The 18,851-nt window shown below is 46.8% G+C and overlaps 1 protein-coding gene and 1 long non-coding RNA gene across 3 annotated transcripts in view; one reads left to right on the top strand and one right to left on the bottom strand.

Moving 5' to 3' along the window:
- Positions 1–6,670: 6,670 nt before the first annotated feature.
- On the bottom strand, positions 6,671–11,961 carry LOC100339421 (keratin, type I cytoskeletal 27). The gene is made up of 8 exons (XM_002719363.5): positions 11,504–11,961; positions 10,845–10,927; positions 9,647–9,803; positions 9,051–9,212; positions 8,839–8,964; positions 7,320–7,537; positions 7,110–7,159; positions 6,671–6,996 (listed from the first exon to the last, which is right to left on the bottom strand). The coding sequence occupies exons 1-8, from the start codon at positions 11,903–11,905 to the stop codon at positions 6,857–6,859; spliced, it is 1,338 nt and encodes a 445-aa protein (XP_002719409.3). The 5' UTR covers positions 11,906–11,961; the 3' UTR covers positions 6,671–6,856.
- A 252-nt stretch (positions 11,962–12,213) lies between these two features.
- LOC127484399 (uncharacterized) overlaps positions 12,214–18,851 on the top strand; it is a 119,023-nt gene continuing 112,385 nt past the window's right edge. Inside the window, exon 1 of one of the 2 annotated variants that reach the window (XR_007911329.2) lies at positions 12,214–12,361. This is a non-coding gene — a long non-coding RNA (uncharacterized lncRNA). The remainder of the gene's footprint in view (positions 12,362–18,851) is intronic. The other variant, XR_007911328.2, reaches the window with a different exon arrangement.

Here is an 18,851-nt window from a genome sequence, read left to right as displayed (position 1 = left end):
TTACCTGTATCAATCTATAATGAAATAGTTCATGCACCCTAATTGCTGTTTTTCATAATTGGGTGATTTTTAATAGTGTCCAGTTTGTAGGCGGCAAGGTGCCTTCAAGGATATTTTTTATATATAAAAAGGTGCCGGGTGGAGTAATATGAAATCATAGCTTCAAAGGTCAAAATTACATGTGAGTGAATGTACAGTGCACCTTTCTGACCTCTGGAATGAAGTCAAGGTTTTCCTTTCATATACAAAAGAATTAATAATTCAAATGAGAAATGCCTTCTGCTTTTGTCCTGCAAATACTCACAGAATGTTTCTATTATTCTTACTTTGAGTGTGCTCTTCCTTTTTAAAAATATTTATTTATTTTAAAGGCAGAGTTACAGAGAGAGAGGGAGACGGGGGGGGGGCGTGGAGAGAGAGAGAGAGAGAGAGAGAGAGAAATTATCCATCCAGGGGCTGGCGCTGTGGCTCACTAGGTTAATCCTCCGCCTGCGGTGCCAGCATCCCATATGGGTGCCAGGTTCTAGTCCTGGTTGCTCCTCTTCCAGTCCAGCTCTCTGCTGTGGCCCGGGAGGGCAGTGGAGGATGGCCCAAGTGCTTGGGCCCCTTTACCCGCATGGGAGACCAGGAAGAAGCACCTGGTTCCTGGCTTTGGATTGGCGTAGCTCTGGCTGTAGCAGCCATTTGGGGGTGTGTGTGTGAAGCAATGGAAGGAAGACTTTTCTCTCTGTCTCTCTCTCTCTCTCACTGTCAAAAAAATCTTCCATCCATTGGTTCAAACCTCTGCAATAGCTATGGCTGAGCCAGACCAGAGCTAGGAGCCCAGAACTCCATCTGTGGGTCTCCCATGTGGATGGTGTGGGCCCAAGCACTCAGCCCATCCTCCACTGACTTTCCAGGTGCATTCGCAGGGAACTGGCTCAGAAATGGGCAGCTAGGGCTCAGGCTGGTACCTGTATGGGATGCCGGCGTTGTAGGCAGTGGTTAACCCCCTCTGCCACGACACTGGTGCCCCTGCCTTCCCTGTCAGCACAACTGTTTTCCAGAGAGTCTCGCTGTCTACTCATCTTTTGGTAGTGGGGGTATTTAAACTGATTTTTTTTTAAATTGAAAACTGAAGTCATAGAAGACTTTATCAACCTCACTAAAATCCATGAATATCTGGTCTTGATGGAGAGTTATCTGTCTGAGATGTCTGGGTTTGGTCTAAGAGCAAAACAGCAGTTCGTGTAAATGAGTCTTTAAACTATTCACTTTCTTACCTCAAAGATATTATTTACTGCCTTTTAGCTTAAACTGATGTATTTAAGTCAGTTTTTAAAACCTGGAAGCCTTTTATTTAAGGTATACAGACTTCACGCATTTCACATATACAAAGTTAGGAACACAGAGATTCTTCTCATCCTACCTTCCCTCCCACTCTAAGGCATTGTTTTGAGAAGTGAGCCTCATACCCATCCCTGGGGAGTAAAATATATGAAGGAGAAGGCTGCTTCAGCATGCCTAGAAAAACCAGCGTTATGGTAGACAAGATGGACGCCTCCATCCCCATGCCCTGATGCTCTAGGGAAACTGTCTTGTCTTGTGCTTCATTTCCCTACTGGGCAAATGAAAATAATACCAGCAAGTAGTGGCAAATGAATGTTGAGCAGCACCTATAATGAATGGCTGTAAGATGGTCTGAACGGCACAAACATTTTGTAAGTATCAATTATTTGAATTATTATAATAACGTGGCCATGTTAGATAGGGTCATGTCTTTATCACTTAAAATGGAACAAATTGATTGGTTAACTGATTATCTGGTTGGTTTTGAAACAGTACCTACTTTTCTGAATGAGATTTAAAAAATTTTTTTAATTTACTTATTCAAGAGGCAGAGAGAGAGAGAGAGCGAGCGAGAGAGCACTCCCTTTCATTAGTTCGCTCTCTGAATGCTTGCAATGGCCCCAAGTTGAAGCTGGGACCGACAAAGCAATCCAAGTCTTCCACGTGGGCAGCACAAGTCCAGTTGCTTGAGCCATCACTGCCATCCCCAGGGTCTGCACCGACAGAAAGCTGGAGTTGGAAGCTAGAGCTGAGCATCACACTCCAATGAGTGATGTGGTATCCTCACAGTGGCTTCACCACTGAGTCAAATGTATCTCCATGAGATTTTTCAATGCTGTGGATATCAAATACTTTGGGAAACACCCAATATTATTGTTATGAAAAGCTATGGAATACTTGATGAGTTGGAATGCATGAATCGTTTTGACCAAACCTGCTTAGAAATAATAAATACAAAAGTGTAAGTTGGACCATCAGCTCCTGTTTAGAACAGTGGATGGTAAGTTAAGAGGCAGAAACTTCATACTGGTGGTGCTGTGACCTGATCCAAGTTTTACTCTTTTGTCCATGTTTCCCACGAACAGAACACAGCAGACAGAGCACACTGCCAGTGCAACAGGCAACAAGCCTTGAGCTTCTCAGAGCAAAGATTTTATGAAGCTGCAAAGTGTTATTAACCTAATCTGTTTATCTCTAGATAGCTTATAAATAGTAATTAACTTATAATCTTGTGTGAAATAAGTTAAGCGTATATTATTTCAGACGTGAGTTGGCTCTGAAGCTAAGTAACAAGGCAGATCATAGAGCATTTCTGCAGCAGAGGAAGACTGGAATGTATGATGCGCGTCTCCGTGAAATGCCGCCACCTACTTACGGATCTATCGGATTCTTTTAATCACAGATTTCTCCTAGCCTAATATTTAGCATAAATGTTTAGGTGTGCTTTGGTCCTTTCTGGAAGTGGGGCCTATATTTAACAAACTCTCTCTCTTTTTTTTAAAGAGTTATTTATTTATTTATTTATTTATTAGAAGGACTGAGTTACAGAGAGAGGAAGATACACACACACACACACACAGAGGGAGAGAGAGATTGAGAGAGATTGAGAGAAAGAGAGAGAGAGAGAGAGAGAGAGAGAAAGAACTTCCATCTGCTGGTCCATTCCTCTAAATGGCCGAAACGCCATGGCTGAAGCCAGGAGCCAGGAGCTTCTTCCAGGTCTCCCTTGTGGGTACAGGAGCCCAAGTACTTGGGCCATTTTCCATTGCTTTCTCAGGCCACAGCAGAGAGCTGGATCTTAAGAGGAGTGGTCAAGACACAAACTGGCACCTGTATGGGATGCTGGTGTTGTAGGTAGCTGCTTAGCTCACTAGACCACAAAGCTGGCCCCAACAAACTCTCTTACTGCTTCTATCTATGTATGATCAAGACTGATCATTTTAGTCATGGTATAAATTGGCATTCAATAATATATCATTCATTTTTTTCATTTTTTGAAGATCTTTGAGGTATTAGTATGTTGTATAATATGCACATCAAGGGTATTTAAAATAACTGAATTGGGGCGGGCACTGTGGTGCCGTGGGTTAAGCTGCCATCTGCAATGCTGGCATCCCAGGTGGGCACTGGTTCGAGTCCTGACTGCTCCACTTTCATTCTGGTTCCCTGCTAATGCAACTGGGAAAGCAGTGGAGGGTGGTCCAAGTCCTTGGGCCCCTGAACCCACTTGGGAGACCCAGAAGAAGCTCCTGGCTCCTGGCTTCCACCCAGCCTGGCCCCAGCCATTGTGGCCATCTGGGCAGTGAATTGGCAGTTGGAAGATCTCTCTCTAACTCTGACTTTAAAATAAATAATCTTTAAAAGGTAAAAATAAAAAATTGAATTGAACTTCATGTTGTGCAGTGTTGATGTCTCCTTATTTTGCAATAAGTTTTTGAATCACAAGATTTAATTCTAATACTCATATGCTAATTCCCCCTCCCCCAATTTTTTGTTTAGTTGCAAATATGCTCTTGTTTAAAATTCGCATTCTACATTTCTTTTAGCGGAGCACAGAAGGTTTTTCCTGAACATAAAGGAGGTTTATGTTGCCTCTGGGCTTCTAGTGTATCTGGGAACTGATTCCGGTTGCATGTTTTCCTTGTCCCAGGTAATTCCTCTCTGTGTTTGTGACATTCTAAATAGGGCTCTGTGTATCCCAGAGCAACTGGAGTTAGCACGCATGTGGTCTCTTTAACCCTTCTCTTGCCAGAAGGTGATGGGACAGGGTTCTCACCAGCATGGGATTGCCGTGGTTAAGCACACAGACTCTGAGCCAGGCTGCCTGGGCTGACATTCCAGCACCTCCAGTCACGGGCCATGTGACCTTGGACAAAGTGCTCACCTGTTCTCTGCCTCAGTTTCCATCTCTGCAAAATAATGATGTAGTCCCTACCCCACGGGGTTGTTGTGGGAGTTAAATGCTGCTCACAGCAAGGTCTGGCACACAGCAGGTGCAGGTTGTCAAATGTTACAGATTCTTTCCTGCAAGTTGTGGTGCCTTGGTGTTGGGCATCTCAAGTACTGATAAACTGGAGCTATTTAACAATTTTTGAACAATTGTAGATTTAATTTTTTAGAGTAGTGTTAGGTTCACAGCAACACTGAGAGACAAATAGAGATTTCCCATCTACATCTGCCCACTTGCCATCTGCACAGCCTGCCGTGCTGTCTGCCTCTCTCATCAGAGCAGTGCGCTTGTTAAGATGGATGAGCCTACCCTGGCACATCATTTTCACCCGAAGTCCATGACTTATGTAAGAACTGCGTCTCGGTGTTGTACATTCTGTGAACAGACAGGTGCGTAATGCTGGGCACCTGCCCTCATGGTGTCATATGGAATAGTTTCACTGCCCTGAAAATCCTCAGGGCTCCATCTAACTCATCTCCACCCCCAATGGTGAGCACGGATCTCGTTATGTCTCCGTGGTCTCCCCTTTCTGGAACACCTTGCAGGTGGAGTCGTAGAGGATAAAGCCTACTCAGATGGACTTCTTTCTCTTAGTGATACACATCTAAGTTTCCTTACATGAGGCTTTTCATGGCTTGATAGCAAATTTCCACCCTCCAGCTTACTGCAGTCTGTTTGTCCATTCACCTACTCAAGGACATCTTGGGGGCTTTCAAATATGGGCACCTAGGAAGAAAGCTGCTATATGTATTTCTGTGCAAGTTTTTTTTAAAATTTATTATTTATTTGAAAGGCAGCATTAAAGAGAGACAGAAGGAGAGGGAGAGAAAAAGAGAGAGAGAAAGAAAATCTTCCATTTGCTGGTTCACTCCTCAAATGGCCACAATGCCTGGATCTAGACTAATCTGAAGCCAGGAGCCAGGAGCTTCTTCCAGGTCTCCCATGTGGGTGCAGGGGCCCAAGGCCTTGGGCCATCTTTTACTGCCTTCCCAGGCCATAGCAGAGAGCTGTCGGAAGCGGAGCAGCTGGGATTCAAACTGGTGCCCATAGGGGATGCTGGCACTGCAGGTGGTGGCAATGCCCTCTATGCCACAGCACTGGCAAGATTTTGCATGGACGTAAAACTGAACCCAAAATACACTTTTAACACTTCTGGGTGAAGTTCTCATCTGGGAAGAGAATGCTTAGCTCTGGAAGAAACTGCTCGATTGTCTTCCAAAGACAGTAAGTGCTTTTGATTAAGGAATCGTATGGGAGGATGTTTTCTCTTTCAGGTTTTGATATCGGGGTATAAGTTGAGAGGCCCACGGAATTAGAAAGTTAAGCATTTGCCATAGGTTCATGCACGTGGGAAGGACAAGAGGAAGATAGCTTAAAGGTGGCTGTGATGTAGAGCTCATGAGCCAGCCCCACAGAGTGCAGGAACACGGTACTGGATCAGAGAAGAGCGGGCTATGTCTGTTACGTGGGGTTGGTGTGTGAGAGCCAAACTCAGTGTCTTCTTCAACTAAGCCTCTGGAGGGTTTTCTGCTGAGTGTATACCCCCCTGAAGCCTTGAGCCAAAGGTTAGAGAAATATCAGGTCACTGAAAGTCATGTTGGACTTGAGAGACACCTTGCTCTGCCTTCCTGGATGGTGAAACTCCAGGAGGGTGCTTGTGAATCCCCGCCTTCGGGGCAAAATGATGAGTCAGACACCTTGGGAATCCTCTCGCCCTGGTCCCCACACTCTCACCATTAATAGCCTCTCCTTGATCTTCAGGATGTCACTGGCTCTTCAATTCCTCATCCTATTCCTACGAGCATGTTGAACTTGGGGGTTGATTTTATTAACTTTTTCTGTTTTCATTATCTAGCATTTAATGTGTGATCAATAAACATTTACTGAAGGATGGAAGGGAGATAAAATTTTACAGATGTGAAAAAGACTCTAATTAATTTCCATGCTGAACTTACTCCCTACTGGTGAAGACCACTGAATTCAATGGGAGACATTAAGGACATTGGAGGGTATATTTAAAGTGCAAAGATGGGAGCAGGCATTTAGGCTTGAGGTTAAGACACTGGTGAAGGTGTCTACACCCTATACACACTGATGGGGTTTGATGCCCGGCTCTGGCTGCCAACTCAAACTCCCTGCTAATGTGCACCTAAGGGGGCGGCAGTGATGGCTCAAGTAGTTGGGCTCCTGCCACCTGCATGGGAGACCCAGATTGAGTTTCTAGCTCCAAGCTTTGGCCAGTTCAGCACTAACCATTGCGGGCATTTTGGGAGTGAACCAGTGGATGAGTGCCCTCTCTTTTTATCTGTCTCCATCTTTGGCTCTCTGCATCTTGAATAAATACAAATTTGAATACCTCTCAATGCAAAGATGGATCAGAACCAGGGAGGATGACTTGCAACAGGAGAAGTTTTATTGAAATACCAGCAGAGAGAAAGTCAAAGAGGCATCACTAGTCTAAAACAGCTTGTCTCAATTCACTGGAAGAAGAGCAGAAAAATAAAAGGACCCTTATTAGGAGTCTAGTTTCCCTTTGGTGTTCTACGTCAGGGGCCATTCCTTTCCGGGAGCTGCCGTTCAGGAAGGCACCCGCTGTTCGCTCTTGTTGCTGGCTTTGGCGGACTTCTCTTCCACGGTGTGGACTCTGGATGAGAGAACTTTGCCACGAGGGTCTATTTCTTCCACAACGGTCTTAACAATGCTGCTTATAAGTGAGTCTACAACGACACACACGCACCGTTAGAATTTCTCAAATTCGTAAATGAGAAAGAATCCGTCATGTGAGACGCATACAAATAAACCTTTAGTGCTTCCCACTGCTTTTGCTCACCTTTTATCTGAGTTCCTGGTTCTCTGTAACCTTTTGCTTTAGAACAAGAACTGTGAAAATACAGACAGCACGCATTAATTATTTCCCTTTGTATTGTTGACGAAATGCAAAAGCTACATTTTATACAACAGAACCCATTAAGCAACTGAACTTATACTTGATTTCGATAACCTTACAGCTGGTTGTTTTCTCGGTAGAAGCAGTGCTTACCCCTCCTCGCCATCGATCAGGCGGCAGTAGGTCTCGATCTCCTTCTCCAGGTGGACCTTGATGTCCAGCAGCTGCTCGTACTCGAGTTTCTGGCCCTCGGTCTCGGTTCTGACCTGGTGCAGCTGCTCCTCCAGGGCCCCGATCTGGGCCTGGATGTGCGCGAGCTGTGTGCAGTAGTTGCCCTCGGTCTCCGTCAGGGAGCACTCCAGGGAGTGTTTCTGTGGTTTGGTAAAGACATCGTTTGTTAGAAAATGTCACAGCACTGTGGCAGAATAAGCCCACGCACTCAAGAGATAAATGAGTGTCATCCTTACATAACGCAAATCATCACATTTGCCCCACAGAGTCCCTTCGGTCATTGTCTATTACTGCCTTTAGATGTCACACTATTTTTTGATTTGTGTTGGTGACGAACGTTACCCACATGCCCAGGTGTGTTAGAAAGATGAACCTGTCACTTCCCAGGGCACAGTCTACAGATGCTGCTCCCTGCACCAAAGCAGCCCGTGCGTGTACAGTCTGACACAACTGGCCAGTCTCCCTAGGAATAACCCCCTCCCGTGCTCTCTGCCACCTCATTTCTAGTCAGGTGCAGCCTTCTCTCATGCACACTCTCTCTCTTCCATGAAAAAACAATCCAACAGCCAACTGTATAAACTTTGCAGAAGTAGGATGAGCCAAGCAAAATAATGACCTTTGCAGGCTTTAGTTGGATGCCCTGGCTTGTGATACAGACCCCCAGGGAGAACGTTTGCTGAAACTTTACATGATGGAGGTGAGTCTCTTACCCTTCACCTTCAAGGGTTTTTCTGCAAAGTCCTGATTTTAGACATGCTCACAGCCTCTTCTGTGGATCAGCTCTGGATATTTTCCAGCCATTGCGGGAAAGATTAAGATGTGGGAGCTGGAAAACTGGGAGAGAAATCCTGGTTCCTCGGTATGCAACTGTGGGACTGTGGGAACTGCTTTGAGCTTTCTTTGAATCTCGGATTCTTCTTTTGGAAATAATGACATGGGTTTTAAAGTCTGCCCCGCCCATGCCCCGGGATGACCGTGAACGAGCACGTGGGTGAAAGTACTGGGCAAATCCTTCATGAAGAAGGTTATTATTATCATTAGACACACTTAGCTTCACACCTCTGCTTCTTGTTTATACCAGGTAGACACTGGCTAAGTGCTCTTAATTAAGCAGCCAAAAGGAATGCTGGAAGAAGCCGTGAGGGGCCGGAAGGAGTTTTTGTTCTCCATTGACAGTGGGTTTGGATCTTTTGGCAAGGGAGAGAAGATGCAGGGTAACAACTATTTTCTTTCGCAAATACCTCAAAATACTCGTGTTTGCTAATTTTTAATACATAATTATGAACATGTAGTATAATTTTCTGGCAAAGAGGATTCTTAGTGTCTTCTGTCGATACAGTGATGAATGGACAAAACCTAAACTAAGTAATATTTTTGGGAAACAAAATCTTTATTCCCCCTCCCTCAGTTTCTGAAAATCTGTGTGGTGCTTCCTGCTCACCGTGGCCAGGAGGGACTGCAACTCGATCTCCAGGGTTTGCAGCGTGCGCTTCATCTCGGTCAGCTCGTTGCGGGCGGAGGTGGTGGCGCCCACGTCCTCCGAGATCTGCTGCTGCAGGGACGCGCTCTGCAAGGGGGGAGCCCGTGAGCGCGCGGCTCGCGCCTGCGCCCAGGACTCCCCCCGGGTTCGCGCACCCCGCGGGAGCCACACACCTTCTCATTGAACCAGGCCTCGGCGTCCCTGCGGTTGTTCTCAGCCAGGGCTTCGTACTCGGCGCGCATGTTGTTCAGCATCAGCGTGAGGTCCACGCCGGGCGCCGCGTTCATCTCCACGTTCACGTTGCCGCCGGCCGCGCACTGCAGCGCCTTCATCTCCTGCGGGGATGTGTTTAACAGAGCGAGGGTCCGAATGCGGGCTCAATATATATATATATATATATATATATGCACACATATATTTTAAACGTTGAATTGAAATACAGTATACATGCCAGGAAAGGCACATAAGTGCACAGAGACATGAGTATTTTTGTCCTCTGATCACACGCATAACCAATACCCAAATGAAGAACAAAACATTGCTATTAGGATATGAATATTTTTAGAGGAGCCGGCTGGACGGGATACCTAGGATTAGAAACTCATAGCAGCCGGCCGTGGGATCTGTCTCTGCAGAGAGGCAAGCCCCATGCAGAAGTGGACAAGCCCCTCCTAGCACGTCAGCTCAATAGGAGCCTTGTAGTGCCTGACGTTCACGGTGAAGCCTGGGCAGAGGTGGATGGCGGAAGCCCAGGGGGCAGCACACCTACCTCCTCGTGGTTCTTCTTCAGGTAGGCCAGCTCCTCGCTCAGGGTTTCCAGCTGTATCTCCAGGTCTGTCCGGCACAGGGTCAGCTCGTCCAGCACCCTGCGCAGCCCGTTGATGTCGGCCTCCACGCTCTGGTGCAGGGCCAGCTCATTCTCATACCTTTGGAAAGCATTTGAAAATTCCCTCCTCTGTCATTTGATCTCATGTCACATCCCTTTGAGATCATGAAACTCAAATTAGGCTATATGCTAAAAAAAATTAATTATTTATTTCTTTGAAGGGGAGGTACAGGGGAATTCTTCCACTCGTGGGTTCAATCCCTCAATGCCTGCAGCAGTCAGGCTTAGACCAGGCCAATGCCAGGAGCTGGGAAGTCTATCTTGGTTTCCCGTATGGGTGGAGGGACCCAACTACTTGAGTCATTGCCTGCTGTCTCCCAGGGTGCTCATTAGCAGGAAGCTGGAATTGGGAGCAGAGCCGATCTCAAACCCAGGCACTCTAATGAGATGCAGGCATCCCAAGCAGTGTGTCAACAGCCAAGCACGCGTCCACCCCGCAAACTAAACTCCGAGATAAAACTGTTCAGACCTCAGCTCCATCACCCACAGAATGCAAGAAGTACACTTCTTGAAGCAAGAGAATGGAAATACTGAAAATGCTCTTTCATACCAGTTCAGCATTCATTGTGTTAGCCCTCAAATTTCCCAAGTAAAACAGTTATTCTAAATATGCAAGTGGTTTAGAACAATTAATGAATAAACAAATGCAAAGAATGGAGCTCATCTCAAGCAGAGGATGGAAAATAAAAGAGGGGTTGGTGGCTGAGGCACCGATGGGCAAGCCGCCCGTTGAGACGCCTGCATCCCATATTGGCCGGCCTGGTTCAAGTCCCAGCTACTCTGCTTCTGATCCAGCTTCCTGCTACTGCATCCTGGGAGGCAGCAGATGATGGCTTAAGTACTTGAACCCAAGAACTTGCCACTCATGTGGGAGATGCAGGTGGAGTTAATGGCATCTGGCTTTGGCCTGGGCCAGCCTGGCTGTCGTGGGCATTTGGAATGACAAACCAGTGGACGGAAGATGGCTCTCTCTTTCTCTCTCTCTCTGTTACTCTGCCTTTCAAAGAAACAAACAAATCTTTTAAAAAAGAAAAGAGGGCAATGCGTTGATAGCTTTTTTGTCTTCTCCCCGTCCACTCACTTCAGTCGGAAGTCGTCGGCAGTGAGTCTCGCGTTGTCGTTTTGTAGGATCACGTTGGCGTTGCTTGCAGTTGCAGAAATGATCTGGTAAGTGGAGAGTTAGGCAAGAGCGAGGAGACGTTTAAAAATGCCAGATTTCCTTGAACTAAAGATACCCAGCAAATGACAGTAATACTCCCAGCATTTGTCTCTAGTAACAAGACGACTCCTTTGAAAAATAGTAAGTGTCAGGGCCTCTTCTAATCCCCACCCCATTCATAAAAACTCTTTCTATGGGAAAACTTATAAATACATAGTTGGACACATGGATGGGTTTGGATATTTTCATATTAGTAAAAGCATACATGCACCCTAACACCACATGATGGGGTGGTCCATAGCCAAAGAGGAACATTTTAATAGACATTCTTTTTACTTTCAAAAATGAATTACCAAGATTTAGAAGCTGAGAGCCAGGTCCTATAGTTTGTGATAGCTTTTCCGAGAAGACTTCAAAAAGGAATTTGAAGATATGCTTATTTTGGTGCAAAGATTTTTTGTTTCAGATATCAGCCATTTCTGAAATCCGTTTCCATATGACATATTTCCCATGTTTGTGTGCATGCCTGTGGCTACATCCCCGCACTCAGGCGCCCACACGCAGGGCATCACGCTTCTCACCTGGTTCCCGAGGTCCTCGATGATTGAGAAGTACCTGCTGTAGTCGTGATCCAGGCCACGGCACGAGCCAGGCCCGTACTGCTCATACCAGGCCTTGATCTTCTGCTCCAGCTCGGCGTTGGCCTCCTCCAGGGCGCGCACGTTGTCCAGGTAGGAGGCCAGGCGGTCGTTGAGGTTCTGCATGGTCACCTTCCCGTTGCCCGAGAGGAGGCCATTTTCACTGCCCGTGTAAGCCACGCAAGAAGCGCTTCCCCCACCCAGTCCTCCGCCATAGCCTCCCGCGGAGAAGCCGCTTCCAATGCCGGGCACACCGCACGCATTTCCCGCGCCGGTCAGCCTCGCTGAGCCGGCAGCCCCGCAGGAGCCGAGGCGTCTGGATGCTGCAGAGAAGCACAGGGACATGGCGTGCAGACTGGGGAGCAGGTGTGTGGCGCATGCACTGGCTGGCGCCGCTCGCCCTTATATACACAGCACGAGGGTGTTCCTCCGTGAACTTGGCTACTCACAGCAAAATGATGTTTGCCAGCTCATTCCGAATTAGCCATAATTGGATGATTTTATTTTTAATGAACGTCTTCACCTTACTGGGTCCATTTTTGTAGGTAGTTACCTTGGGGTTATTTGTTATCTGTGGAACAGGACAGGTGGGGCAGTATCAAGATTATTATAGGGATGCATTTCACACGTAGTAGGAGTAACCCTTCCTGTCTTCCAGCTTTCGGGAGTACAAAATTCCTGTAGGGATAAAAAGGTGTACTAGACAAATCTCTCTTTCCCTTGCCCCAACCAACCATCGCGTGTGTTCTGCAGCCAGTGGACCTAAATCCTAGTCTTCACCATCTAGAAGATCCGTTGAAAGTAAGTTCAAGGCCATGGGCCCAGGGTACTCGGTACCCGTGGGAGGAGGCCAGGTCCTAAGTGAGAACAGAGGCGCTGCGTGGAATCTTCTCTGGAGACAGGGAGGCGCCTCTGATCCTTATCCGTGATGCCGACCACTCCATGCTGATTGGCTTCCCTCGCCCACCACAGCAGTAAGGGGGTCTGTTAAGCTTCCTGGGGCTCGGCTTCCTCATCGGTAAAGAGGAGGGACTCGACGAGGGCTCCCGGCCCCTGCCTGTGTCTAGGTTCCCCACATCGCCAAGTTTCTGCCTCTCACAGTCAGCTTCTAGAATCTTCTCAGCATTCACTTCCTGCACTCTTCACCTCCTAGTCATTCTGGAATGGGGGTCGCAGCACTCTCCTGGAGTTCAGGTCACTGCTCAGCACTCAGCTCCCAGCCAGGCACTGTCTCTGTACCTTCTCCGTTAGGTGTGGCTCTGACCACCTGAATCTGGGTCTCAGACAACGGCTGTCTGAGAATTCTGGGTCTCTGGTGGCTGCCCCTTTTTATCCAGCCGTAGCTTCTGCTCCCTGCCTTTGGTCTTTGTTTATTGTGCTTGGCCTTGACATTCTTCCTGCCGTGGGTCTTACCTGGCTGAGCTGCATTCTTCTGTTCTGATCCTCCCTGTTCTCCCATCTCTTTGCCATTGTTTATGGTCTTTTGGCCTGGATTGTTTTCTCCTTAAAATTTAAAATTATAAGAAATCATTTGAGATCTTGAGTTTGCTGAGAATGATGGGCCTCATGCTCAATTGAATAGGTTCAAATTGAAGTTGCCAAGAATATAAATTGTTGTGAATTTTCAGGAAAAGAAAGCCTGAAAAAGCTGTCAATCATGAAATGACATTACTAAAGTATTATAATTTATTGTGTAACTTAAAATTATGACACTAAAATCATTTTTGTAGTTCTAAAGATATATATCATAATTACTTCTTTTTCTTTAAAAAAAAGATTTATTTATTTATTTGAAAGGCAGAGTTACAGAGGCAGAGAGAGAGAGAGAGAGAGAGGTTTTCCATCAATGGTTCAATCCCCAAATGGCCACAATTGCCAGAGTTGGGCTGATCCAAAGCCAGGAGCCTGAAGTTTCTTCAGGGTCTCCTATATGGGTACAGGGGCCCAAAGACTTGGGCCATCTTCCACTGCTTTCCCAGGCCATAGCAGAGAGCTGGATCGAAGTGGAGCAGCCAGGACTTGAACCAGTGCCCATATGGGATGCTGGCACTGCAGGTGTGGCTTTACCCACTATGCCATGACTCCGATTATTTCTATTACATGATGTAAATAATATGGAATTTGAAAGTTAACTTTTTGTACTTGTACTCTTTCCTGACTGTTGGAAAGGGACCCCGCATTTTCCTTTTGCACTGGAAACCAAAAATTATGTGACCAGCCTTGCAGGTTGGGTCCTTCCCCAGGGACACTGAAGAATCCTAGAGAAAAGACCTCTGGATACATACATTTGAGCATTCTTCAAAAGTAATACCCCGAGGGAGATGCAGACAACCAGGCAGTCTCTCTCTATATATAAATATATGTTTATAAATTATATATATATGTATATTTAGCTTTGCTCTTGAACAAAATTTCAAAGATCGTCATACACTGCAAACGTCTGCGATGGGGAAGACAGAGACTCAAGGAAACAAGCAACAAAGAGCACCCAGAGGAAATAGAAACAGCAAGGGAAGCTGAAGAAAAGTTAAAAACAAAAAACAAAAACAACTACCTGGGGCTGGCACTGTGGCACAAGGGCTAAGCCTCCACCTGTGACAGTAGCATCCCATCTGAATTTTGGTTCAAGTCCCAGCTGCTCTACTTCTGATCCAGCTCCTTGCTAATGCTCCTGGGAAAGCAGCAGAAGATGGCCAAAGTACTTGAACCCTTGATACCCACGTAGGAGACCCAGAGGATGCAGCCTGGCCCAGCCCTTGCTGCCGCAACAATTTGGGGAGTGAACCAGTGGTGGGAATCTCTCTCTAACGCTGCTTTTCAAATACATACATACACACATAAATCTTTTAAAAAAGATTTTATTTATTTATTTGAGAGGTAGCATTACAGACAGAGAGGAAGAGACAGAGAGAGAGGTCTTCCATTTGCTGGTTCACGCCCCAAATGGCAGCACAGAAAGCCAGGGGCGGGCCAATCTGAAGCCAGGAGCTAGGAGCTTCTTCCAGGTCTCCCACATGGGTGCAGGGGCCCAAAGACTTGACCCATCTTCTACTGCTTTTCCAGGTCATAGCAGAGAGCTTGATTGGAAGAGGAGCAGCCAGAACGCAAATCAGCACCCATATGGGATGCTGGCTCTGCAGGCAGAGGCTTAGCCTACTGTGCCACAGCACTGGCCCCAAATTATTTATTTATTTTTTTTAAGAAACCACCTGTAATTATTACCCTTAGAAGGAATCAAAGTACTACATGTTTGAAATGTGGTTAGAATATTATTAAGATTGAACAGCAAATACAAGAGAGAGAGCTCTTGGAATTAAAAATTAACTTCTAAAAGAAAATTCAACAGAAGATTTGAAAGATAAATTTTTAAAAATCTCTTCCAAAGTAGAACAAACATAACAAAGAGAGATAAAAAGAAAATTTTGGAAACTTAGAGGTTTGATTCAAGAAGAACATTATGATGAAGAAATTATTTTGTTTTATAAAATATCACTTGAAATTAAAGGACCAAGCTTCTAAGTTCCAAGACACCACCAAGAACTAGGCAAAATGCATGGCGTTTAACCACAGTGAGTCATGCCCAAGGATATTTCAGAGGCTCATGGAGACAATAAGACAGAGCTACGCAGTGTGGGGGATCCACCAGGTCTGGGCAGGAGGCCTCCAACATTCAGACCGCAAATGGGGTCCCATCTGCAGTTGTGTGCTTTGAGGGTGGGGTGGAAGTTTCTGGACAGGATAGGTCCTTGGCAATTTACTTCCCTTGTACACGTTGTCAGGAAGCCATGAACAGGAAAAACAAACACCAAGAGGGGACAGGGGGTGCCCGTCCCAGGGGGCAGGCGCGTAGCCCAGATTGATGGGAGACTGGATGGTTTAACTGTGTAAGAAAGACACGAGAGACTGATACACGGGAAACCAGGCTCACAAAAAAATTGGAAAGTATTGCTTGCCCAGGAATGTGGTGATGCACAGGAGGCTCGGTCCAGGCACACCACTTGGCACACACACTTGGTTCTCGTGGTGAATGTCCCAGACACCGATTCTGACTTTTCCACTTCACCGGCAAGCAGACTCCCCTCCGGTGGGGATAGGCTCTGAGAGTGCGTCCCTTTAGGCAGGCCCTCAAGTCCAGTTTCGACACTCGGTCAGCTCTGCATCCTACTCCTGAGGGTGGCCCTCAGCCAGAACATCTCTCTGACTTGAGCGTGTTTGCGGGACTGCTCGAGCGCCTGGGCTTGCCCACCACTCGCAGTGCAGTGTGTGTGTGTGTGTGTGTGTGTGTGTGTCTGTGTTTTGAAATTTCTTTTTCTTATGGCTTCCTTTATTTTCTTTAGAGCTTAGCAATGTAATTAAAAGGACACGTGATTTGCCCAGCATTAGGATATTTTGTTATTTCTGTTTAAAGATTTAGTTATATATTTAAAAGGTAGAAAGGCATAGAGAGAGGAAGAGATAGAGAGAGAGAGCGAGCAAGAGAGAGCGAGAGCGCATTCTTTCATCTGCTGACTCGTTTCCCAAATGACCTCAGCAGCCAGGGTTGGGCCAGGAGCCTGGAGGTCTATCCAGGTCACCCACTTTGGGTAGCAGAGGCCCAAGCACTTGGGCTATCTTCTGCTGCTCTCCCAGGTGTATTAACAGAGAGCTGGATGGGAAGTGGAGCAGCTGGTGTTGAAATCAGTGCTACGGTATAAGACGCCGGCGTTGCCAGCAGAGGCCTAACCTATGCACTACATCACTGGCCCATGCGTTAGGATATTTTGTAGCAGAAGCACATTTTAAAGTGTCCAGTCTTGTTTTTTACCTGCTGGATATGGAGGTATCAGAGTGCCTTTTTATTTTTTAATTTTTTTTAAGATGTATTTATTTGGGGCTGGCACTGTGGTGTAGTGGGTAAAGCTGCCGCCTGCAGTGCCAGCATCCCATATGGGCACTGGTTTGAGTCCCAGCTTCTCCACTTCTGATCCAGTTCTCTGCTATGGCCTGGGAAAGGAGTGGAAGATGGCCCAAGTCCTTGGGCCCCTGCACCCACATGGGAGATCTGGAAGAAGCTCCTGGTTCCTGGCTTCGGATCGGCTTAGCTCTGGCTGTTGTGGCCAACTGGGGAGTGAACCAGCAGATGGAAGATCTCTCTCTGTCTCTCCTTCTCTTTCTGTGTAACTCTTTTAAATAAATAAATAAATCTGAGAGAGAGAGAGAGGGAGAGAGAGAGAGAGAGAGAGTCTTCCATCCGCTAGTTTACTCCCCAGTTGGCTGCAATGGCCAGAGCTGCTCCGATCCGAGGCCAGGAGCCAGGAGCTTCTTCCTGGTCTCCCATGTGGGTGCAGGAGCCCAAGGACTTGGGCCATCTTCCTCTGCTTTTCTAGGCCATAGCAGAGAGCTGGATTGGAAGAGGGGCATCTGGGACTCGAACCAGTGCCCATATGGGATGCCAGCACACTAGGTGGCAGCTTTACCCGCCATGCCATAACGCCAGCCCCCAGAGTACCTTTTTAAAATTGAATTTTGTATCAGCTTCATGTGTACATTTTACAGTGAAAGCCCTGATACATTTTCTCGGTTATTTCAAAATGCAGTTTTACATTCTCTCAGCGTAACGAATCTGCTTTAACAGCCAACGGCAAGTTCTTGTTTCCTGTCTACTCCCACACCAAGTCTTGCTTTCCATGGGCGACCACTTAACACTTTGAGCTGCTGGTTTCATCTGTGTCTTCCGATTTTCAGACTCTGGGCTTTACTAAACACTTCTTTGACTTACGAGCTTTAGACATGTATGTTGTCCTCTTAAAAGGAAGTTGAGATTGTGGCTTTTACCACTTTCCCCTTTCTTCCTAACATAGCCATGCCGCTATATTTAGTTCAATCAGGGCGGTCTGAGCAAGAGACTGTGTGTGGCTGTACAGGCTCCTCCCCGGAAGCCAGCCCTGCTCTGCAGCAATGCTCACGACACACGGATTTTAGGGAACATGGTCTCCGTGCTAACCTCCTCCCAAGACAAGGCCGCGGGTCTGCTCTTGGGCCTTCTGTTGCTGGATCTGGGTTAGAGTGCAGTGCTGCTACTGTTATTGCTGTTTGATAATTGCGTATAATCGTGGCTTTACTTTATAATTTGAATTTACACACCTGCTCCCAATCTGGGAAACGCAGTCCAATAAATTCCAATATTTTCAGGTTGGTGTTACCCATGGTGCCCAGGAGAAATCCTCCAGTCCTGGCCCTGCAGACTCCCCAACTGCAATCCAAACCAAATACAAACTGGTAACAAAAGAACACAGGAAGCAGTCCCACACATACAACTAAGAGTCAACACTGCTCACAGTCTCTGGATAAGACACAGGTGTCTTGTGCAGAACGGCCCCAGACTGTTTTATTGGTTTCTGTTGCCATCCTGCAATTCTCACTGATTTCTAGCTTTTTTTTTTTTGACAGGCAGAGTTAGACAGTGAGAGAGAGAGAGACAGAGAGAAAGGTCTTCCTTTTTCCGTTGGTTCACCCCTCAATGGCTGCTGTGGCCGGCACACCGCGCTGATCCGAAGCCAGGAGCTAGGTGCCTCCTCCTGGTCTCCCATCTCCCAGGGACTTGGGCCATCCTCCACTGTCCTCCTGGGCCACAACAGAGAGCTGGACTGGAAGAGGAGCAACCGGGATAGAATCCAGCGCCCCGACCAGGACTAGAACCTGGTGTGCCAGCGCCGCAAGGCGGAGGATTAGCCTAGTGAGCTGCGGCACCTGCCTGATTTTTATCTTTGAACTTGCATCTTGGAAGTGAATTCCAATGGGATCCTGGGGCATGAGAATGAGGAGCATGTGAGATGTGTTGGTCTGCACTTGCTCCTAATGGCCTCCGTGGCAGATGACTTGATAGGTCTAGGATGACAGGTGTCTAGCGAGACCCAAACAGCACAGTCTAGGAGTGAGTAGGCTGAGTCTCTGCAAGGCCCAACGAGCTAGGATTCCATTCAAACCAGAGCTTGCTTTGAATGCAGAAAGGTGGCGCTGATGTTCAAAGAAACGTGACTGAGCAAGCAACCCTCTCGGGTACCTCCGTGTACTTCTTTCCTCTATTAGCCAAGCTCCATGCTGAAAATCATGGCATGGGAAGATAAGGCAACTGTAATCCCTTTCTTTCTTTCTTTCTTTCTTTCTTTCTTTCTTTCTTTCTTTCTTTCTTTTTTTTTTTTTTAGTGGAAAGTAAAAGGTAGCAAAGTTTATTATGGTGGGACATCCGTAAGAACGAATAGGCACCTCTCCAGACAGGACCTGAGAGAGAGAGCCTAGTCGCTTGGACGGG

Source organism: Oryctolagus cuniculus, chromosome 17 (assembly GCF_964237555.1).
Source record: "Oryctolagus cuniculus chromosome 17, mOryCun1.1, whole genome shotgun sequence".
Taxonomy (NCBI): domain Eukaryota; kingdom Metazoa; phylum Chordata; class Mammalia; order Lagomorpha; family Leporidae; genus Oryctolagus; species Oryctolagus cuniculus.
The sequence above is the reverse complement of the archived record's forward strand: the minus strand, read 5'-3'. Positions and strand labels throughout refer to the sequence as shown.

Coding starts and splice junctions, on each gene's coding strand:
- LOC100339421 (XM_002719363.5), bottom strand. CDS start 11,905: ATGTCCCTGTGCTTCTCTGCAGCATCCAGACGCCTCGGCTCCTGCGGG. Junction 9,213..9,646: donor TGAAGAAGAACCACGAGGAG/GTAGGTGTGCTG, acceptor ACATCCCCGCAG/GAGATGAAGGCGCTGCAGTG. Junction 6,997..7,109: donor ACCAGGAACTCAGATAAAAG/GTGAGCAAAAGC, acceptor GTGTCGTTGTAG/ACTCACTTATAAGCAGCATT.